Source organism: Platalea leucorodia (assembly GCF_965183815.1).
Source record: "Platalea leucorodia genome assembly, chromosome: 1".
Classification (NCBI taxonomy): Eukaryota; Metazoa; Chordata; class Aves; order Pelecaniformes; family Threskiornithidae; genus Platalea; species Platalea leucorodia.
Window position 1 is genome coordinate 114,936,267 of NC_138823.1, and position 23,920 is coordinate 114,960,186.

The 23,920-nt window shown below is 41.4% G+C and overlaps 1 protein-coding gene across 1 annotated transcript in view; it reads left to right on the forward strand.

Moving 5' to 3' along the window:
- Positions 1 to 23,920, forward strand: part of BMPER (BMP binding endothelial regulator) — a gene marked incomplete at both ends in the record, with an annotated part of 147,976 nt that overhangs the window by 97,036 nt on the left and 27,020 nt on the right. The window contains 2 exons of the mRNA XM_082327696.1: positions 987 to 1,316; positions 7,187 to 7,523. Coding sequence (XP_082183822.1) covers positions 987 to 1,316; positions 7,187 to 7,523 — 667 coding nt within the window. The remainder of the gene's footprint in view (positions 1 to 986; positions 1,317 to 7,186; positions 7,524 to 23,920) is intronic.

Here is a 23,920-nt window from a genome sequence, read left to right on the forward strand (position 1 = left end):
TGTAACACTGAATAAAGGTGCTGGTTCTACAGATAATTTGGGAAAAAAACCCATAAATATACCTAGTTTATAAATGTGCAATATTTATAAGTGTGTCTATGTAAAATATGGACAGAGTCAGGTCCTGCTAAAGTGGTCTGATGGCTTTTAATTTCAGGGGATCACCCCTGCCTAACTGGGGACATTACAATTAGCCTCAAAAATATACATGTGATGTTTTGAATTCTGCTTCTGTTAGTGGATTAGGCTTTGCTCCCATAACACAACTTAAGGGTAGGAGCTCATCTCAGGGGAACTTAACTGTCTGAGAGGAATGCCTGTAGTCTTAGATACTTGTTTGAGCTCCCAGAGCTGGCAGCAGAGAGACAGGCTCCTCCAGAGAGTAATTCCCCATATATTAAAAGAGGTGTCTAAAACTGGTGAGATGAAAGACTTTCTAGTCATGTCTGTTTCTCTGTGTCAGTGCGAGGGAGACTGGATGAATTGCTTAGACAAGACATTTCATGTTTGGAAAGCTGAAGCTAGGTGGGAAGGCTCCCATCACCCATCTCCAGAGACATGGGAGCTCTGCAAGCCCAGGGCTCTGCCTGCTCTGACATCATGAGTGGGGCTTGTATTTTCTGGAAATTAAATAATTTGAAAAATTTCACAGGCATTGTAATAACCTAAACTGTTCAGGTGGTACATTATGTTTAAGGGACAAACATATAGGTTGGAAGATGTGTCTTTGGTTCCTAGCTACAGGTTAGCATTCCTATGCTGCCCCAAGGATCAGTTTGCCTTTGGTTCCCACCCACTTTGGGAAAGACTTCCACTAAAGCCATGAAGCTTCTGTTTTTCAAAAATATATATTCCTAGTGTGTCAGCCAAATCTGCCCTGTAGTGCAGATATATTAGGTGAGAGTGGTGTCTAAGTTCTTATCAACTGCTTTTTTCAAACTTTGATTGATCCTGATATGGCGCTTTTGTTTCTCACTCACCTGCAGAGCCTGGAGTTTGCACTGTATTTGGAGACCCTCACTACAACACTTTTGACGGACGGACATTTAACTTTCAGGGAACATGTCAGTACGTTTTGACGAAAGACTGCTCCTCCTCTGCCTCGCCCTTTCAGGTGCTGGTAAAAAACGATGCCCGTCGGACCCGTTCTTTCTCCTGGACAAAGTCAGTGGACCTTGTGTTGGGCAGAAGCACTATCAGCCTCCAGCAGCACCTCACAGTGAAGTGGAATGGGACCCGCATCTCACTACCTTGCGAGACACCGCAATTTCAGATCGATTTGGATGGTTATTTGCTGAAAGTGACAACAAAAGCAGGTAGGGCAAGTGTGTGTGTGCGTGTGTGTCTTCTCCCTGAAGAACTTCTCAAGTGTAACATGAACAGCAGTCAATAAAAAAGCATGATAACAGTGATAAATGTAGTTACAACTCTTTAGAGATATGAGGAACCCAAAGTGCTTTCAAAATCCCTGCAGCCCACAAGCAGACAGAGATCCCAGCTATGAGTTTGAAGTCTTTGCAGAACATTTGCTAAGCTATGTTTCATTCTGCAGCTGACAATTAACTGCCTGCATAGACGAATGTGCCATGATTTTAACTTCCAGTAACTTAAGAGTGGCTTATGCAGGGTCATCGTTTGATACTTATAGATAAGAACAGAGAGGAGATCAGTTCTTAAACATAACATTCAGTTTTTACCCCAGCTGCAGCAACATGCCTTAAAGTCTAAGTCAGCAATTATATAAAATCATAGTTACTAATGGCTGGAATGAGTTTAAGTTGTCAAATTATGGAAACATTTCACTGGGGCTACCCAGCAAAATGGAGGTCCTGGTTTGAAAGCCAAGGCTTAACTTGCTGTTCAGTGCCATCTTGTTGGGCTTGCTTTGTGCTCGAGTAAGAGTTTGTCTGTGAGGAACAAAGAGTCCACAGCACCAGAAGCAAAAGGAAATCAGAAACTTTGGAGAATCTGGTACCTTATTTGTAGAAACAGAGAAGGGAGATAGTAGACTCTCAAGTCTTTTGTGTCCTAGAAAACACATTAATTGTCAAAATGCTAAACCAGAGAACTTATATTTGTTTTGATAAACTGTTCTGAAACTATAGTATCCTTGCATAGATAAACACTGAGGGGAAGTTTAAAACTTTCTCATTAGCATGTGTTAGGTACTACTGTAGTCCTGAGAGATTTCACTTACACAGTAAAGTACTGTTTCAGTGAGAATACTATTTACTGTTAATTCAATTAAATGCCATGTGAAAGCAGTGAAACCAATCTTTCTTATGGAGTGATACGGCCACAGGCGTGACGCATAGTCATACTCATTATCTAGCATCATTTTTTTTCAAGGGGGACACTAGCACCCACTGTTGAGCTGAGAATTTAGACACCTGTTCATATAGCCCCTGGAAATGTAAGTCTGCATAATGTGGATCCCAGCTCTGGGCTCATTCCTCGAAGTGGCAATGCAGATTTTTGTGGCTGTCTGTAAAATGCACACAAGTTGACCATTATTCACAACTTCTAATTAAAAGCATCTTGAGGGTTTCTCTTTGCAGCCAGCTGAACGCTATGAATTCTGGAGATGTGGATTTCATTAGCCAACCACAGGCCAAGGAAAGGTTTTCAATCGAAGATGAATGACAGCTAATCCTGCTGCTATTCCATTTGTCTCTGGTGCAAGCTTAATAAATGACTACACACATCCTTGTCCATGTGTTGGCAGAGGGAGTGCAAACATGGCATATGACAACATACCAAACAGTGTGTAATCACTGCAAATTATAGCCTAAATAATTCCTCCCCTTAACAGAGCAGGATTAGGTTTCTCTCGCTGAACACAGCACGATGGGCCAAGTCCTCCTTTCCTCAGCACGTAAGGCCTGGATAGCAGCAGAACGGCATGGCTTCATTTTGCTGGGAGAGGACAAGCAGCAGAGAGGCTGTAGAGAGGAGGAATGTGCTGAGTAGAACTGGTTTAAAGACAAACCTTTTGTTCCACAGGAAATTCCAAGTGCCGGGGGAAAAAAAAAATTGGAGAATTTTCTCTGTTTTAGAATGAAACATGGGGGTTTTAAAAAATATATACTTTCCCAGTGTAGGGTAAAAAAAGAGGGGGAGGGAGGAAGTAATGAAAAATAAGCAAAACTACTGCACTAGAAGCAAAATTCAAAGTAAAATTGGGCTGGGAAGTGCAGGGTCTGGTGCTTACAGTTCAGCCAGCATTCCCACGGCTTTTGATTTTCCTTTTGCAGAGCTGGGAGCTGAGCCCTGGATAAAACGGGAGCCCAAAGCTTCAGGAAGCCTGGTGGTCCCTGGCTACAGGGCAGTCTGCATGGCAGGGCTGTCCTGGAGTTCGATACCCTGAGAGTCCAGGCTTCCAGGCAGCCCACCAGGCAAGCTGGCAAGAAACCAGCTTGGAGCCTTGCCTGTGCCGTGTCGGAAGTTCATTGAATCTGATATGTCTCCCTGAAGCATTTCAGTTCTGATGAACTGGCATTTTCCAGTGAAAACCTGTTTTGTTGCTCAATTCCTCACCAGCCATAGCCTTGGATGCCATGCAGCAGCAATTCTGGCACCCTGCACTTGCAGGTGCTTTGTCATGGGTGTGGTTAGGATGGTGTTGAGTCCTTGTCTAAAATTTGTGTGTTAGAAAGATGAGAGAGCAGAGGGTCACAGAGCTGGTGTTACTTATCTGTCCTTGCAGTGCAGGAGCACTTTTTTTGTTGTTGTTTCTGTGCTGATCTTTTGCATGAAGCCCCTTTGCTGAGGTTTTCTGTACCACTTTGGCACTCAATCTTTAAGGCAAGAGGGGTCTGCCAGTTCTCGAGGATGCCTTTACCATGAAAAATCATGCAGAACAATTGCTGGGAGTTCCCAGCATGAGGAACTCAGTGTGTGATGTGCATAAATCCAGAAGGATTTTTTTTAAATACAGTAGAGCACATAGTGTGCCAAGTTAAGAAATCAAGTAACGAGTTGATTAAGCATCCTTCAAAGAAAAGGGAAAATTGGAAAACCCTAAAAAGTAGCTCAGAGAATATTCCTTTTCTGCACATCCCCAGATGGGACAGATGCTGCATCCTTTGGCTTCACATCTCTTGGATTCTGATTCTTGTCCAAGTGAATGGGAAACTCATCCAGTTGGGGGGGGGGAGGAAGGAAAGGAGGGTATAGGCACCAAGAAACTCTTCCAAACAATTTCTGTCTGCCAAGGAGACCGTTTCAAACATCGCTCCATAGCATAATCCCATCTGTCACAGCTCTTGTTGGTATACAGAAAGCAACTGAATTTTCTGCTTGCGAACAAACAAAAAGGCACACACTGCACAGTGCGATCAGGCTCCGACAAAATTATCACGCATGTAGGAGTAAATACCCTTCCTCGTTACCCCAAGAGGGAATAAGATCCATTATGGACAGAAACCTTTAGGCTGTTCATCAAAGCTAGAAATTACCCTTCCATCTGAGCAATTACAGCATAATATAGTGTAATTAAACAATACCCAGCTAGAGGAAAGTACATCCTTTTGTGGTAGTTAAACTGTGAGTCTTCTGAATCAAATCCAGTAATCAAAGCAGGACTCTCTATATTTAAAAATGTGCATTTTTATACGCTGAGATGAAAAGTCATAATTTTATGTTATTCTTGTCTGCATATGTAGAGTTCACAGAGCAACATGTAACAAAGAGATTAACTTAACTCTCACAAAGGACACACAAATATTCAGGATAATTTTAGAGGTAGCCTTTTGTAATGAACATGAGTGTTTTCACTGAAAGTCAGTAAGTCTTGGCTTGAGAAAAAAAGTTGTAAAAGGAAAATTAAGGTAGAATCATTAGCCAGTCTTTTGTGACTCTGCTTAAAGTCAGCAGCTTCTGAGGGAGCTCATTTGGAGAAGAAGTTGAACACCGCCTTAAAAACTAGAGTTATTTTTCTGAAGAGAACTGTCTGAGAATTTGGATTTCGATGCTTCAAGCTTTGAGAAAGTTTATATGATTTTCAAGTCTGAAGAAATCTTAGTTTATAAGTTAATGGCAAGGTTTTTGTAAATGCCAGCACAGCAGTATTAATCTGGTGCCTGCAAATCAAGCTGTGTTTTGTTTTGTTCAGCGTTGTCAGAAGCAAAGACAGCTGGAATTTGAATTTGTTCAGCAATGGTAATGTATGAAGCAGCTTAAAAGGCAGCATTCCCCCTTGCCACTGTGCTGGCCTTGTTAACAATTGTAGTCTTGCACAATTTCTCAGTTGGCTGGGTGTAAAGTGCCTTTGGAGGAGGACACAGTGGCCCTATACATACTGGGTTTATTAGATAATTTGAAACTGCTTTCAGGCATAGTCAGCTCAGGACATATTTCTGCTATCACTGCTAACCTATAGTGACAAGAAAACATGATGCAATAGACTGTAGTGACCGGGGATGCAGAATTATCTGCACAACCTTGGTTCCCCAAACTCCTGGTGACATGGTGTAAACCGCACGAGCGCCAGGACAGTATGGCAAAGCACCCCTTCTACAACCATAATTGCCATTTGAGCCTCGCCCTGTTTCTCTGTGGGTAGGAATTGTCATAGGAGACAATGGGATGTGTTGCTAAAGGAAGGGTTCCAGCTTTGAACTGAGTCACTGGTATGTTAATTACTTACATGAGGATAGGGCAAGATTTGGATCACACAGTGACAAGCACTGATTTACAAGAGGAAAGGGTGGTGCTAAGCCAGCCCACACAGCAAATGTAGAAAGCTGGAGCAAAGCCCTGGTCTTGCACCATGGAGTGATGCTGTTTGGTATTCTTGGCCAGGCAGGGAAAAGAGGGTAAAATCTGTATAATCCTGTTTAAAAGCAGGTTTCTGTGTTTATCCTTAACTAACCACTGCACACAGGTACTTCATGAGAATAAATTAACGTCAGCAAAATTATTTGTGATCTTCAGATGCAGGGTTACTGCAGAGATGTGAAGTAGTAGCATTCATCAGATATTGGAAATAATTAAAAGAAATGCCATTTTGGGGTAAAAGTTAAGCAGCAGTGATTCTCGGTGTTGTTTTTATCCCATATGATACCAAAAATGCTTTCCCTTATGAGACACATATTTACTTCTCAAAGGATGGAATTCATTTAATTTACGATCACCCAGGTAAAAACTAGAAATTTAGTTTCTACCTGATCTCTGGGTCCTCTAGAATATCACTGGAAACAGAAAGGCATTCAGAAGGTAGTTTATTCCCTCTGCATTAGACACCCATGTTGTGACCCAGAGCTGCCTGTTTCTCTCCATCAAAGAGAGGGCCCAGACAGCTGACTTAAGCCAGCCACTTTGCTTTTAGATGGGTACAGATAAAATAGATTTCACCCACAGAAAGCAATTTTGATTTTGATGTACTAGAAGTGCAAAACCTTACTGTAAAACAGATTGTAGCAGAGCACTTACATCCCAGACACTAGATGAAGGTTAGGTGTTCACCGTCGTTCCTCAGTGTTGCTGACTTATGAAGACAACTTCAAAAGACTGGTAATTAACACCTTTTGAATGAACAGTTTGAATCCAGTTCAGAATGCCTTCTTACAACAGTTTTACCCATCTCACATGTCTTTGTGGTCATCTTTTTAACTCTCTTTACCCACACAAAATAAGGTGCTTGCATTGGAACAGTAGTATTCACCCAAACGAGTCATCAGTGTCAGCTTTGCAGGCAAGAAAAGGACATTTTCCATAAGGTGGTCACTGGTGGAGTCTCATGGGGCATGGACGTATTTGTATGCCTACGACCTGCGCAATGGGTGACAATAGTTGAAATTCTGGGCCCTCTGTGAAATAGCTAGAAATTTGCCCAGCAAGTTCAATTCGCAGAATTTTGCAAGAGCCCTCTTTCGATGTTGAGAGTAGTTATGCCTTGACTCCAGATTTCTTAGGATAACCCCATTCATTAGCAAGGAGGAACAAAAATAAACAGAGACAGGCATGAGTGTATTGTAATTGACTGTGATTTAAGAAACACTGCACTTGCCAGAAGCACTTACTGGGAGATATATAGAAATCTAACAACATTATCAGAAGGAAGCCAATGGCTTTGTTTAGGTTCCCATGAACACAGTTTCACAAACATAAGGCACAGTTTGTTATCCTCAATTTCTTCTTCTTCTCTTTTTTTTGTGTGCGTGTTTTTGTCTTATCTCTTTATTAGGCTTGGAAATCTCATGGGATGGAGACAGTTTTGTGGAAGTCATGGCTGCACCACATCTGAAAGGCAAACTCTGTGGTCTGTGTGGCAATTACAACGGGCACAAGCGAGATGACCTGATTGGTGGGGACGGGAATTTTAAGTTTGACGTGGACGACTTTGCCGAATCCTGGCGCGTGGAGTCCAACGAGTTCTGCAGCCGCCTGCAGAGAAAACCTGTACCCGAGCTCTGTCATGGGACGGTCAGGGTGAAACTCCGAGCTCACCGGGAATGCCAGAAACTCAAAGCATGGGAGTTTCAGAGCTGTCATTCAACGGTGGATTATACCACATTTTACCGGTAAGTGTGGCTTGCTGCGGAAGGGGATAGTAAGTTACTGTGTGAGGAGAAAAACCACACAGTTGGCCCAATTTCAGTAGCGTTTGAGCACATGCTTTGAGCTGCTTTTGCTAAGAGTTAATATACAGGCTTAGAGTTACATTACGTTGAGCTTTTCTGAGTCGGGAATCAGAAGAATATTGTCCTGAGCTAATAAAGACCCGAGCAACCAACAATGAGAAAGGCAGTCAGGCTTGTGATCACCTAGAGCAAAAGTGCTTTTGGAGATTGAGGAGAGAGGGGGAAGAGACTTCAAAACATTTTGGTAAGCTCTTTCTGATTTCAAAAACGTTGTAAAGTTGAGGCTGACTTTAATTACTATTGCTTGTGGTCCAGAGAAGTGTGTCTTCCCAGAGGCATTTTGAAAATTACTTTATTAAAGCAGGGGTATTAAATATTACTAGTGCCTCTTGGATGGTGTAGTTTGTAGGTTGAGAGTTTGAAAGGAGAGAGTTAACAAAAAGTTCAGTGCATGCCCATCCTGCCCTAGGAGCAAAGGAAGACAGACGAGGATCTAGAAGCCTTGTCTGAGTGAAGATTTTTTTATCTTTAAAATGCTTCCAGTCTAAACCACAGAGACATAATTTCTGTTCTTTAATTGGCATGAGTTTATTTGCCCCTCACTCAGTAAATAAAATTGGCTTTTCTTTTGATTGCCTGACATAAAAGATAAAAGCAAGCCAAGTCACAGTTGCATGATGGCGAAGGGAGCTGCCTGATCTCTGCACTCCCAGCTTTCCCCACTTGTGCACATCTGCTGAACTATTGGGCTTATTAGGAAAAGCTTTCTAAAATGACTCAATTTCCCTTATGAATTGCCTTTCCTCTTCTTTTATAATGAGACAGAAAGACTTTTATCTACCCCAGCAGAATACATCTGGGACTGGGAAATGCTAGAAGACGGCACACGGCTTGGCTTGCAGTCTATGTGCTTCTGCATTTAGTTTGCTATAGTGTATCCCTGTGCTAGGAGCCTGGCAAAGAGTGAAGATTATATTGTGTGCAGGTAATAATACTTTATCTTTTCCAATGGCTGGAGCACAGCAGAGAGCACTAGAGATGCTAACACACACACACACACACACACAGGGTCTGTTGAATGCATTTCAGCAACATTCCCATCTCACTTCCATCGTCCTCTAAAGGTAAGTGATGACAATGCAAATGGAAAACAGGCACAGAGAGATTTGTTTCATTTTGCAGTGGATTTTTTGTCCCTTTTTTAAAGTAGCTTGTGATTAATTTGGTGCAATACAGTTCCTGACACCACAGCGGAAAATGATTTATATTTTCGCTACAGCAGCCAGAAAAAAAATCTCTACATGCTTGCACACAAGAATTACCGTAGAGCATTTCTGTTGCTTTAAAATTGTGTCTTCTCTTTGTCCTGGAAAGACAATGAAATCAAGCAAGTATTTAATTTGATTATGTCCTTTTGTAGAAAAGTCTGTTTTTCCCTAAGGAAACTTTATGTTGAAATGACCATCATATTCTGTCAGAAGTAGCTGTTCGTTTGCTTCCATTTAGATGTTGCCAGTTCTTAGAATGCTCAGCTCCCAATACAGGAATTAAAGATAAAATATAAATTAAAATTAAATAATGGTAGTTAGTAGAATGCTACTTCTTGTTAGAAACAAAGTAGTAGCAAGGAATTTATTCAATGACCATGGCCATTTTTCATACTAGGAAATTCCCACAAGGAAGTAATGATTATGGGACATACATTCAAGAAAGTTCTAGGAACGTTTCTAACATAAATCTTTGTATATATAAATACGCACATGCATGTGTGTGTGTGTATAAATATGCGTACTTAAGAGATTTGCATTTTTCATGAATTTTTTTCGAAGAATCCATTGCTGGTGGTGTATTCTTGCAGAAAATTTAAATTACCACTAAAACAAATTTAAATTAACATTTACAGCTTTTTACTGAGGTCTTTTAGAAAAGCATATTTAGTCAATGTTTTCTAATTTCAGGCTAGTTTTAACTAAAATTTTTCCAATTATTCTTTTCTGACTATGAACGAGCTCTGAGCGGTAAGAGAAGTGAAGAGGCAGAATGGTAGGGTCAGCTTCTTTCATTTTTCTATTAATCTCCTTTTTGAATTGAATAGCTTCTCAGTTTTTAACCTCCAACATTGCGTATTATGGAATTTTTCCATTTGAAATACTGCATTCTCAAGAGTTAACCTTTCTTGGTCATTCTTGCCTATATTATCCACATTGCCTCATTTTCATTATGCTGCTCTTGTACTGACCTGCTGTTAAAAAGAATTTTCAGGAATAGAAATAAACTCAGCAGGAACATTACAAATTAGGGTGTGTTTTCTCCAAATACCAAAAAAGGCAGCGAACAATGCATTGCAAATATTTTTCTGACATTGTTACTGAAGAGATTTCTGTGAAGATGTCTCAGATTCATTTTAAGTCTCACTCTTTTCACAGCTGTAGTTTCTCCTTTTGTTAGCCATCCAAAAAACATATATAGCAAGGTTGTCATGATTGTTAGGTGAAAAGGACATGGTTAATGTTTTAAAGTGTAGAGATCTAGCTGCATGGTTGTGGGGTGAAGAACAGCTAACCCCTGAACTTGACCTTGGTAGATCTGTGACGCTTTAGGAGAAATGGTTGTGCACCTTGCCCTTAACCCTTTTTTTGATGTTTTGACTTTGGTGACTTGTGTTTCTCTGCAAAGCACATGGTAGAAGAAGGCACAATATAAGTGTACAAGAAAGGATTTTGAAATAGTCCAGACTGCAAACTAAGAATTTTAGCATCTAATTTTATACCACTTTTTTAATTCTTTGTTTTGTAACTAGGCATGTTTTATGGGCTTTTAATTGTGGTTTTTGTTGTTTAGTTTTGGGTTGGTATTTTTTGTTTGTCTTTAGTGCATTGCTAGTTGTTCAATACTCCTGAGTAATACTCTAAAAATAACCCTTAGGATTGAACTTTATGGAAGCAAGTTCATTAAGCAGGAAAATGATTTTGAATTTTCAGAAGGTTTTGGTAAAGTCTGGATGAAGAAGAGATTAGCAGTGACAGTCATCACCATTGCCACTTGTCTATTTTGATATTTTAATATGGCTAAGCATCCTTGATTAGTTCTTGCCAAAAAAAAGAAAAAGTTACCAAGGTTACTCAGTAGCAGGTTTTTAGAGGGGATACTTTGACCATGTATGCAATAAAGCTTGCACTCAGACTCCTGAAGCTGCTCATGAGTATAAGCAGCGCTAAAAATAGGTGATACCATCTGAATTTCTCATGCTGCTGTTAACAGAAAAAGCTCTGTCACATTATCAAGAAATATTATGGTACTATTTAAGCTCTTGGATGAGGATTTGGGGAGCTTAGGTGACTTGAGGAAGGAGAAGAGGACTTTCTGTGTCCCCAAACCAGGGGTGCAGGGACTGCAGTGAGAAAGGCACAGCAATGCTACTTGATAGAGGTACAAGTTGGGCTGCAGGAGACACCATAAAGGAAGTCACAGGACTACTACTCCTAGTAACACCTGCCCTCATTAGCATCTGTGGCTTTCTAGTAGGTTTTTTTAATAGTTTGGTATCACCAACAGATCTGGAACGTGACATCAACATATCAGTATACCACCCATCTCTAATACACCTACACAGCAGCTGAGTTCATAAATGACTAGTTATACATTGCTCAAGACTCTCACTACTGCCATAACTTGGGAAAAATATTCAATGTTTTGCTTTTTCCATGCAGTAGATTCCCCCATTTGAGATTGGAAAATTTGTGCTTCTAACTTGAGACAAATCTTTTTATTGTTATTACTCTTCCTATTATTATTATATATTTTTATTATTGTTGCTATTATTATTATTACGTTTTTAACAGACAACACCATACGAAATAATTACTCTTTTTCTCTTTTGTAATTGTCTTAAGAGGTATGTTTTTCTCTCAAACACTTGAATTTAATCATACTCAGTATTTTATGGCAAGCGGTAATTAACATAGTAATAGCCTCATTCGTTTGAATATGTTAATCAAATACATTCAGGAATTGCAAATCTACTTTATTGCAATTCTTGCCTTAAATGTTCCTTGTGACTGTGGTGACATTACTCCATCTTAGCTTTCGGTTAATCGGTTAACGAGTTTCTATTTCACTTAGTTAACCAATTAACTTTATGCAGTTAACTGCTGCAGTCTTGCAGTTTTTCTAAAAATTTCCACTTAACTAGAGAAAATATTATTGTTTAGAGTTAGAGCATAAATTGCAATGTTGTGTAGTCCATCAGCTCCCTGTTATTAAGTTTGACAGATATGCCATGAATGGCTGCAGAGACCATGTGAGCTGTAGCATTGCTAAGTTAATTATGAGCTGTATTTAAAAGATGGGGACCGAGGGTTTGTGGCTTTGAAGCAGAAGGTTTGAAGGTTTTTTTCCCTGTTAACAATGATGTCCTACAGCTGTAAAATTCATGTGGTTCTGTCCCTATGTTCACTCAGCAGGATGGTGCAAAAGAAATGTAGGCTTGAAGAATGACTTCAGAAAAGCCCATTTCAAGTGTTAAAGGGGTGCGTGGAACTGGGATCTCTGGAGCCCTCTGTTTGCTGCCAAGGGTGCATATTGCACAATTCTCCTGGTGAGGTTTTCTGGTCCTGGCTGTGCATGTGGGCACAGCAGTTGCCTGTGCTGCTCCAGCTGAGGCCGCGCTGCTCCAGGGCTCATCTGTGGTGTAACTGAAAGGCAGCTGTAGCTCTGCTCACCAGGGTGACTCCTGTCCCGGCTCCTGCTCCTGCGCCAGCCTCCACATCTGTCTTTCCCAGGGCAGAGCTGGCCTTTCCACCCCTTCAAGACAAGCCAGTGGTGTTGGCTCGAGAAAAAGACCGATGGCATGAAGCCGTGGCTGGTCCCCTCACGGACCCAGCACAGAGCAGAGGCTGTTGCTTCCACTTGCCCTCGTGCTAAGGTAGGGATGTTCCTGTGCCTGTCAGACCACCTGCCCGAAGCTGGCCCTGAGTCTGGGTAGTAGCAGCAGTGTAACCACAACAGAGAGGAGCTCAGGATGAAACAATTTACTCAGCTTCTTGGGCAAATTGTCACTGAGCAGCTGTATGACCCAGGAGCTTCTGGTTAGAAAGGAATTTTAAAATATTTGAAAAAATAATTGTATTTTTTAAGCAAATCTGCACCAGAACTTGAGTTACCTATGAGCTAGATGCTCCACTTCCCAGTCTGCTCTGTTGAGCATCTTTGAGTCTTCTGTCTGTTTGAAGTTACCACTGGAGCTTTTAGTTGCTTGCATTGTTAAGTGCTTAATAATTCAGGCTTTCTGTACAGAAATACGCTGCTTTATATCATTCTACTTATACAAGGTGCTCCTTCACAGATCTGCATTGGAGAAATGCACAAAGGACTAAGCCTAAATGCATAGGCACTGGGAGAGCTGGTGTTCCCAACCCTTACAAGAGCACTGGTGCTTGGGAACACATTCTCCATCCATATGCGGTCAGGCTGCCTGCTGCCTTTATTTTATGCCACTATATGAATTGACATTATTCCCCAAATGACTTCTAAATGTCAGCCTGTGCATCTTGTGTAAGGCCGTGATGAACTCACTGACATGCAGATAAGAGGCACCGTGACTTACACTGCTGGTGACTGACGGTGCTAACAAATGGGAGAAAATGGACTTCGTAGCATCCAATACACTTTGGGATTTCTAGCAGCAAGCATCAAACTTTGCTACCTATATGCTGATGGCAAAAATGCCACATAAGTCTATAGATCACCACTGTTTTAAGCCTCCTCCTTGAAGTATTTTTCATCTGATGTAGCCAAGAGTGAGTGCAAGCTGCCAGAAAAATACTGTTTAGATTTAAGGATTGGAAGTTTGGATTTGGACAAATAGGTTGAGTGGTCAGAAAAGATAAATCTGAAGCCAAGCTGAGCTCAATTATCTGCAGATCATGATTCCTCTTCATCTTTCCCCACGCCCCTGCCCCTGATGGAGTATTTTTCACGTAACCAAGCCCCATCCACTTGTGTCTGTTTAGAAAAGTACCTCAGGAATTTGGAGCTAGAAAACATTCTTCTCTTTGTATCAGTGGTTATTACAGCTGTAAAACATTGAAGCAGTGCCAGAGGATTCACAGATGTCTCCTTTCCTGTTGAGGTATTGGGAATGGGGGGGAAGAAGGCGGAGAGGGCTCCAAAATCTGACAAGACCGTGGTGTTGGACAGACACCACTCACCTGGGACTGTCCGTGGCTTGCTTCCAGCCGAGAAGCGCATGCTTCCCTGATGACCCACTTTGTGTTTCCCTATATGGAAAGTTAATGAAGGTTTTTTTTTTTTTTTTTTTTTTGACAAGGAAAGATTTTTTTTTTTTTATAGGAAAGCCAGATGAAGCAGCAGAGTACTCTGTGATTAAAACCCAGGGAAGTTTCCTTTCCTTCAAAGGATGACGTCTGGAATGTGTTTGTTTTGCTTACCTAATTACATGATCACAACCCTACTTGATACTGTCCTTTTACACTGAATGAGATGTTATTTCCTACTGGTTGCAAGTGCAATATGAGGCTTCTTTTCTCTCTTTTCCAGGAAAGAACTCAATTTGTGATTATCATGCATGCAGGTATATAGAGACTTATTACAAAAACCTGCTTCTGCCTAGTAAAACTTCATTTCTTTCTGGTTTATTACCTGGCTCAAGGAAATTCAAGTCAGGTGTTTCATAACCAAATACTGTCTTCCTCATTGCCCAGCGTCTGACAGATGTGAGACTCTACTCTGTGAAAATGTAAGGTCAGTTTGAGACAAAAATGATCCTGAAGGGTGGTAGGAACTATGGGTAAGGGAGGAGAGGGGGAGACATCTAACAGAAAAGCAGAGTACCATAAATGCCCTTCTTATTTGTCAATATGGACTGCATTCTCAGTACTTGTTGTTCCTGGATTACCTTTAACAGAGGTTTGGTAGGGTGGTTTTGTTTGTTTTTCCACAGTGCCTTGGAGTCATGGGATAAAATCCTGATTCATTGAAGTCAATGGGAATTTTGCTCTATTTGAGTGACAGGTTTTCATCACTATGACTGTTCCTGTCCCATGCAGGTTTATTACACTAATCTCTTGCATCAGTTAGTAATCCTCGGTTAGCCTTCCCACCATTTGCTGTACCACAGACAATTTAAGAAAGCTTCACCTGGTTCAGAGATAGCAGGTCCATTCTTTACTGGGGTAGACAAAGTGAAATGCATTCAGATTGGGGCTCCCAGATCCTGTCTGCTTGCCACTTTTTTCCTAGGGGAAATCTAAGGTATGACTTTCCAAGGCAGAAGCCCTAATTTGTCTGGCTACAGGCAACTTGAGAGATCCTTTCTGTGTTTTGCTAACTTGAGTTCAGTCATGGTTCATTCTTCTTGGCTGTAAGAAGTTTGTAGAAAAAGCCTGCAATGCTAGGTCTGCTGTCCCTCAGATTTGCAAGGCTTATCTGATAGGCTTTTAAACATGCCCTAGGCATAACTTCTTTAATATAGAGCTCCCCATCTCAAATAACCTTATTAAAGCTGCGAACTTAAAATGCTACTATTTCACAGTAAGCATGAGCGTGCCCTAGGACTATCATGGCAAAATACAAGCACATCCCTCTTGCATACACTAATAAATATTTTTGGAAAGGGCCCTTTCACATTCTGGAAAACACCCCTGATGTTTCAGTAATATAATACAATGCATGATTTTTAAAAACAAGAGGAGAGCAGGTGTGGAGAGGAACTGGTAGAAAAGCAGAATGATATCCTCCCTTGTGGAAATGTTTTAAAAGATGCCACCTGCCGTTTGGTGCAACTTGATCCACTGCCAAAGCAAAAATACTTGCTACACTGAAGTATTCTTTTTAGTGGAGAAAATAAATCCCATTGTTTGGAGAGATGCTGTTCAGAAAAGTTGTCAGCATCATCAGAGGAAACAACCCTATGTCTCTGTCAGGTACTGCAGAATTTTAACTACAGCTGCTACAAAATCCAAGACCTCTGTTCGATCTCATCTTAATTAACCTCTAAGACATGTTCACAGCAGGGCTTTCTTTGCTAGTTTGTTTCAATTTAATTTTAGCCTTTTATGTTTTAAGCTTTATTGCAGTATTGATTTTAAATAAAATCCAGAAATGCTTAGCTGATGGTAATATGTCTATTTCTGTGAATAAATAATTCAAGAAACCAACCCATCGAATCTCATATTCTGCCTTGGGCAAAGGCTAATAAGTGTTGCAAGGAAAAGGAAACCCACCCATACTGTAGCTGGCCAACTGTGCCATGTCATATATGGTGGAGAAATCCCTTTCAGGCCCCTGAGATGATCAGTTTACATCTCATAGCATGAAATTTTAATTACCTTTCCTTTAACATGCATAACTGCAAAGCTACTATATTTCAGCTCCTATTTTAAGCCACCTGCAGTATATCCTGCCTAATTAGACACACAGCAAAGATGAACGAGGGTGTTTATAAGCAGGCAAATGAGACGAATTTGTGGGAAACGTTTTAAAAATAAGCTTAACCTAATCCTCCTGTTATTCTTATGAGTTCATTTATGCTCCTGGCAGGATAACCAGACAAAGCAGGACGTGAGCTGTGACCGGCACAAAAAACTTTTCTGTAGAAAGCTTGCCTTAGGAAGGTTTTGATAGCTCCGAGCCATTTATCGAGCTTGCTCTTGCTGTCATTCAGAGAGCTGACTTGCTGCATGCGAGCGGTCCGTTTTGGAGTCTTTATGTGGGTTAGATTTAGCTGAAAGTTTTCTTGTGGGTGTTTTTAATAGCTGAAGTTTTTTTCTTCAGTTCTGCTGTTGTTTCCTGAATCTCACAGGGCATCCAAAAAATCTGGGGTGTTCCCAGTGTTCGAGATCTCTGGGGACCTTTGCATTATGTCAGCTTTTTAGTAGCTGTCTGTGGTATAAAGTAGCAATCCAGGGTAAAGGCAAATCTGCTTCTCTCCTGTCTGTCCCCGTAAGGACTCGCTGTATCGATAGGCATGTGAAGGTCCCATACTCCACACTTGCTCTCTCAAGCATGCAAAGTGCTAGTGTGTAAAGCAATTAACTTCTGTTAATTACTCAAGCCTAATTTTTCCTTCAGTCTTCACAGCACACGAAGGAATCAGCACCTCACATTATTGGTGATTTATGCAGCCTCGCAAACACGCGCAGAACGAGTCGTTTCGGGAGGCCTCTACTGCTGCCATTCAACCTGCAAAATGTTCGCTCCGTGGGCAGCGGAGCACCAACAGCAAGAGCAGATCGAGCACGAGGCACTGGCAGCGTGATGAGAGGCAGGCACAGCCCTCATTTAACTGCGAGCACACAGGTCCTACACTGCCGTATGTGACATGGACAGTGCTGATGAGGGCTTGGGGCATGACAGCAAAAGCTCATGCCCCCCCGGGCCAATCTTGGCACCTGAGGATTATTGTACCCTAGGGTGTTGCAACACCAGAAGAAAGAGCAGACTCGTGGGAAGTAAGGCAAGAATGGGTGGAGGTATTTGTGCTGATACAGAAATATGTATTTATCCATCTCAAATATTTACCATCACAATAACTAATCTTGGGTAACATACACAGCACAGACTGGATGCGTGGGTATGTGTGTCAGGTTCACTCACCCTGTAAATTGTTGAGATGCCACTTAGAAACACACGTGTGTGGCTCTGCTCTTGTAATTAACTCTGTCTCTGGTGGCCTCGTCAAAGTAGGCATAGATGTGTGCTAACATGGTGACATCTCAAGACTGGGGATCGCCAGTGCCATCCTGGAGCAGAGGTAGAACTAAATTGCCACTGGATACAAAATACACCATAAGCAGGCCCTTCCTCACCCAAAGGGAGCGGTAGGGTTAGGTTTTCACCCAAATGGAGGGCTCTGCATATGTGAGAGCAGGTGCTGTGATTTCACCTCTTCATCATGATATGCAGAGGATGAGAGCATTTAAGTCTTGCCCTGACTCCTCCACTTAAGCCAGTTGAAATTAAAATTGGTGGGAAGTGTGCTGGGAATACTGAAGGGAGTTGGAGCCATATGTTTCCTTGCATTCCTGGGTACTCCTACAACTAACATTCTGTTTATATAATATTCCTGAAACATAAAAGCTAAAATAAATCCAGCATGTGAAAATTAATAATAAGTCATTTCTCCTATGATCAGTCCAGAGGAAGCTGTCGTAAGTGTTAAGGTATTCAGACAGCTGATTTTTGTACATCAACTCTCAAGTGAGGTATGTAGTTTACAGAGAGTGAGTGCTTAAGGTTATGTAGTCTATGAGTACATGAAGTAAGAGGCTGTTGAGGGTGGTGGATACCATGGCAGCAAGAAAAAAGTTTACAAAGTTCATTTCCTAAGTGCTCCTTCTTAGCACTTTACATTTTCAAATTGCAGTGTAAACATTTAATTCTCACTGCACCCTGGTTTAAAGTTGTTGAAATGAAGAAAGAGTTCTTTGCTGTGCAGGAAGCCAAGAGCAGATTTGAGATTAAAATGTAAAAGTGCCTGGTTCCTGGCCTCAAGCTCAAGTCCTTCTGATGGGATTTAAGAGGTTTCACATGCACAAGAAGTGTATTGTCTTATTCTTGTCAAAGCACAAATTCTTCTCAGACTTTCAGAAGAAAGCGTTGCTAGTCTTTTTAAGAAGGCACTAAATCTTCTCTGCTTCTGTAAGGCCCAGTTAGACAACAACCTCATAAATACTCCATGCACCAATATTTCTTTGGCAAGTAAGAACCTTAAAACAAGTCAAAACCTAGTAATGGATTGAGGCATGGACTATAAAAGACTTGCTTTTGGAACAGGAAGAGTTGATATGCAAGAAAAACCCCATACTCTGTTTTCAGGTGTCAAGGATTTGGCTGAGGTTTGAAAGCCCATTTTTGTTGTTCTGTTCATCTGTCTGTCTATGTGGTTCTTCTCTGTTGTACTGATTTCTAAGCCCATCGTTCGTGAAAAAAATTTCCATACTCTCTGGAGGGATATTTTTCATCATGGCAAGGTGATGACATAGATCATTGATATCCTAGATGTCCTCAAAGGGTGACATAACTTTCAGTGATTTTAAGATTTGCTGTGGGTACAGAAATTTTTTTCAAAAAAGGCTTATAGACAGCATGACATGAGGAGTACACTTCTTGGCCTTGTTTCAAAAGGCAAAGATGATTTGCTGACAATATAGGGAAGGATCACCAAATCACTTGAAGGGGTTGAAGGTTGTTTTGTAATCAGAGAAGAACTACACAGATCGCACAAACAAGTGGCTATTTTATCTGCCATTGAGCTTGTTGACGTGCCCTCAGATTCTGTAAGTTAATTAGGCTGTGTTTTGTCAGCATCGAAATATGTAGTTCCCACTATTTTCATCATGATTCCTTATTTTACAGAAGGCCCAGATCTTCACTGCAACTACGAGCAGCGAATATCCGATTTCAAAAATACCCACGAGCACAAAATTGAAATACAGTACACAGACATTTCAGCCCATTAGTAAGGGATATTTGGTTCATCTTCCAGCTCTCCTTTAACTCACCTGTACTGATCTCCAGATAGTCTCTTGTCTCTCTGGTTAGTTTGATCTCTAGACAGTCGTTTCAAACTGGTGACCATCAATTCCCTGCAGATGAAGAACACAGTTAGCAGGCAACAGTGAAATGTGTGCTCTGCACAGCCAGGCGAGTTCACACAAAACATGGTGGCAGAGAGGCAATGAGGGAACAAACTTCTCTGGCAGGGTATTCTGTCATGAGCCCGTACTTTCTCCCAAGACGTCTAGACTGCTGCCTGACTTGACATAATCTATTCCATAGCCATAGCCTGTGTTACGAGGTAGCCAGGTGATATCCCTGGCCAGGATTCCCATCTGGTTTTTGAGGTGAGGAATTCACACTGCGTGGTTCTCTCTATCAATCAGCTGCATGCAAACTGTGTACTGTCTCATAACCCCCAGAATTTCCTTCACCTGTCTCTTTTATTTCTCTGTCTCTCAGTGCTGTTCATATTTCTTTCCAAATGATAAAGTACGTGGCCAGGAATGCTTTTTAGTTATGGAATACCACAGGGATTTTTGTCAACATTCTCCATCTATGGAAGGTACAGTTTTATATGGGCAGAGGAAATTTAACTGTGGCACCGGAAATAATAACTCTCGTGACATAAAAAGATGCTGTTTATTACCTTCACCATCCTTGCAGCAGATGCAGGCACTGATTTCAAAGTCATGCCAAGGTTAAAGATCCTGTGTACATGCTCAGAGAATTGTTGGTAGAGTACGTTTTAGTTCCATAACCATGATGGGCCTGATCGACAGTGGTCTATGCAGAATGTTTAAAAGCTTTTCCATATGACTAGGAAGTCAGGAGTTGACAAATTTCCTCAGTGTTTATAATTAAAACCCAGAAGAAGATATTAAACAGTTACTGGTTTCTATGTTGTGGTCAATATTAAGATTTATTGACTTGAGAACCAATATTGACTGAAGAGAAACTAAGCTTGATTTTTCTCCTAAGGCCTACCAAGTCTGGATGTTGACTGAAGACAGAAGTTTGCATGGTACAGATATCCAATAGCAACCTTTTCCAAGCACAGGGACTTGTTTCTTTGACTTTCAGAATGACTCCGAAGTTTGTTATAATGTTTGTTACAATGCTTTACAGAAATTAGCATTACAGTGTTGCTTTAAAGAGCCTTTTAATTGTGGATATGCCCCTTTGACATACAATTGTTGGGGTTATGTTGAGTGCAAGAAAATGCTGGATTGGTAGCCTAAGGGAGGGAGCATTGTGTGTTGAGTGAATACAATATGAACAGCAGCAACAGGAGCTTCTTGTCGTGTCCTACTGTTATGTTTCCATCTTGGGCTGTGACAGCACAGCTTGCTGAAGTCCATGGTTGGTATCACCCCTGTATCAGTCCAGTCCTTGACTGTCTCAGAATTACTGCAAACAATCTGGTGACTTTCGTGACATGGACTGCTCCTTCCTGGGAAGCAAGAAAATGCACCGGAACTCATTTGAGGTCACCACTATTCTCGCTTTTGTGTTAAAAGTTTTATCATTTAAAAACATCAGGTGCCTGAAAGAAGAGAGTTTGAGCCAGGAAAGTCAGAGATCAGAGCCCGATCTCATAAACCAACATATTATGTGACTATCACTCCTACATGTACAGCATATGTATTTTTGCCTGCTTCTGACTGTTGCCTGAATCATATACATTGCTAAAGATCTGAACACTCCTATTTTTTTAACAGTCTCTATGAAATTAATCTTTTGCAGATGCTGGCTTGAGGCTGGCAGCATCCTTCATTTTCAAGCTTAAGGTACTAATAAAATTCTTAAGTCTGCTTTCCATTCAGATGTGAGAAAGCCTTCGAGTTTGACATGAACCAACTCTGATTCATCTTTTGTCAGTGGTGAGAGTGGGGCTAGTTCAGCTCTCAGGGCTCTAGACAGAATTGTATTTCACAAAGTATCCCAATAACCCACTCAACAGTTAGACCCAGAGAAGTAGTGTACCCAGGAGTTTTTAACGCCTCCCTTCCTTGGCAGCTTGGAGCCTGTCAAATTACATGGTCAGACTGAATTCAGGCTTCTTGGTGGCTCAGCAAAAGGATTGTGTTGTGAGCTGAGTGTGGAATGACCAAGAGAGGATTACTATACTTGTGTGCAACAGGAACAGAAACAATTCTTGTAATATTGGGTGTCAACTGCAAGAAAACCAGCTTTATCTCAAGATTAATGGTATTTCTGTAAAGCTGGCAAAGAGACACATGGTTTAGTTTTCAAGGCTTGTATTGGTTTTGTCCTCCTCTCTTGTAGCGTCCACTGCCTGCTTTGAATGGGAATGTTCTGCAAGTGCAGTGATGCCTTACTTGTCCTTGTGGCTCAGGAAAATGCATTATGTCCTGGTAGCTAGTGTTTCCAGAAAACAGTAATAACTTCTTACAGAGTCTGCTAGAAGCTGGTTGCCTCAACGTTAATAGTGTTCCCTTATATATCTTGTAAACATGAATGCTGTCTTTCTGTGCAGTAATCAAAATGAAAGTGTGAAAGAATACCTTTTTTTTTTTTTTTTTTTTTTTTTTTGGTTGACCCTTTGTTTTCCCCTTTTGCAGTACAGGTGTGACAGTGATGGAGGAACATGTTTACAGGTCTATGGGACTGCTGGAAAAAAGATCCCTCCCAGGGCTGTTCACAAAGTGAATCATTAGTCTGACTGTAACAATAAATACCACCACAGAGAACATGCAAGGATTTATCCAAAGGTCACATTCACCCAGAAGGTTTCTCTGCTGAAAGAAACTCGCAGCTGTGTTAAGATTAAAGTGTCAGAGAACCATAATGTGTGCGATTTTTTCACTCTGAGTAAAATATGAGCTGTTTGTCTAACAGCCCCAGTTGAGGGATGCTAGTGTCAGACTGCCTTGGGGCTGTCATATATATTTCCAGTGGGTTTTTAGCGTTCAGGAATAATCTCCTCTTTGATGCATTTATCTGACACATCCCAAGCTCCTGTGATGCCCAGGAGGAGATCTTCCTCTTGCTATTCTGAGAACTTTGATAGTCACTCAGAAAAGGGAAGTATAATGGGAACAGCCCAGACAAATGACTGAGGTCAAAGTTGTGTCCCAAAAGTGGAAGTAGCCCAATCACTTGCCTTCTCACCTGAATGTGCTTAACACGTGGTGGGCCAGGCTGCAGCATGATAAGCATTTTATCTGCAGCAACAGGCTACTGCTTGGGTGAATAGTCGCTGATGGGCTTCAGTGAAAACCCTTGTGTGAGTTTTTATGCGTGCATGTAAGGACGCAGTCATGTAGTTCAGTGTGTGGCAACATCTCTATAGCTAATCTTGTTAACCTCCTTCTCCTTTCATTGATAATATTTTAAAGTCAGGAATAGTGCCATAGGTTTAATACTGATTTAACTGGAGAAGCAAGAGTTTTGCCTTTAGTGGCACAGGGTGCACTGTAGCCCATGGCTGCATGATGTCTCTCTTGGTCTCTCTCTAGCAGATAGCATGGGTTTTCTCCTCCCCTACCGATATCGGACCTGGCTCTCTGAGCTCAGGCAGGGTGCCTCATGCTTTCAGGACCCCGCGCTGGCATTCTCAGTGGTGGCAGTCCCCAGTAGATGCTGTGGAAAAATGCTGTGGTGGCAGAGAAGGACCTGGAGTGTTGCTGTACTGAATGTTCCTCGGGAAGCAATTGTGGTTATTGTTGCATCTGTGGACAGTAAACAAATTAATCTTCTGACATTTGTGTTGCAGAAAACACCAGAGAAAAGCCATGAGAAAATTTAATATAATTTTAATTGCCCTTTGTCATTTCCTACCCACAAGTCATTTAATTCTTTATCAGAGGACTCCACGTTGGAGGTGCACATGTGGTGGGCGTGAGGGAGAGAAGATCTGCTGGTCTCTCCTCCTGGGTTTCCACTGTGAGTTGATTTTTCTGAAAACACTTGGTGGCATGTTTTTGCTCTGTGTTTTAGAGAAGCTTCAAGTGATCACCTCATGAGAAGTGGACCCTACTGGGGACTACACAACAGATTATAGGCAAATATTTTGACAGCCCAGCAAGAACTCTTTAGCAGCCAGTTAGCAGATTATGTATTTACAACCAGTGGGATTAGAAGTGACCTTCAGACTGACAGCTCTCTCAGCAGTGTAGCCATGCTGGTTGTTTGGATCATCTCTGAACCTCCTTTCTGTCTCTGTGAGTCCACACAGTTCTTATGTTGGCTTGACCTGGAGAGTCACATAAATGCTTGTGGGTTGTTATAAGAGATGGGTTTCCATGTGTGATAGCCTTCAAATATGGAAAGCTGCCATGAAACACAACATGAGGAGAGAGGAAAACACCTGGAGCTGAACTAGTGTCATATTTCTATTTTCCTTCCGAAAAACCTAGGTCTATATCCAAACTGCACAAGATAAAATACCTCAAATCTGTTGTCTTAGCTTGTGCAGAGCTCCTAGAGGACCTTAGTCAAAGCAGAGCACACAGCTTTTGGCAGAAAACCCAGAGGGTTTTTGTTAGTTTTTTTTTCCTTGTTTAATACAAAGGTGATTCAGTCTTAATGAAGGAGAGCAGTACCCACTTCAATGTAATATTTCTCTGTGTTATTATGACACTAAATAGAAAACCTGCAAGCAGTGCAGTGCTATACGCAGCTGTAGCCCAGTTAGACAGAGAAGACCAGAGTCCCATTGCAGGGAAGCAATCCCTGTTCTTCAGGTGGCCAAGGGCTTTCATTTTGAATCTGCAAAGATTTTTAGTAAGTGTAACATTTTTTTTGACACCTTCAGGAGGTGGCTGGTGTTTTGGAGCTGGGTGAATGGGAAGCGT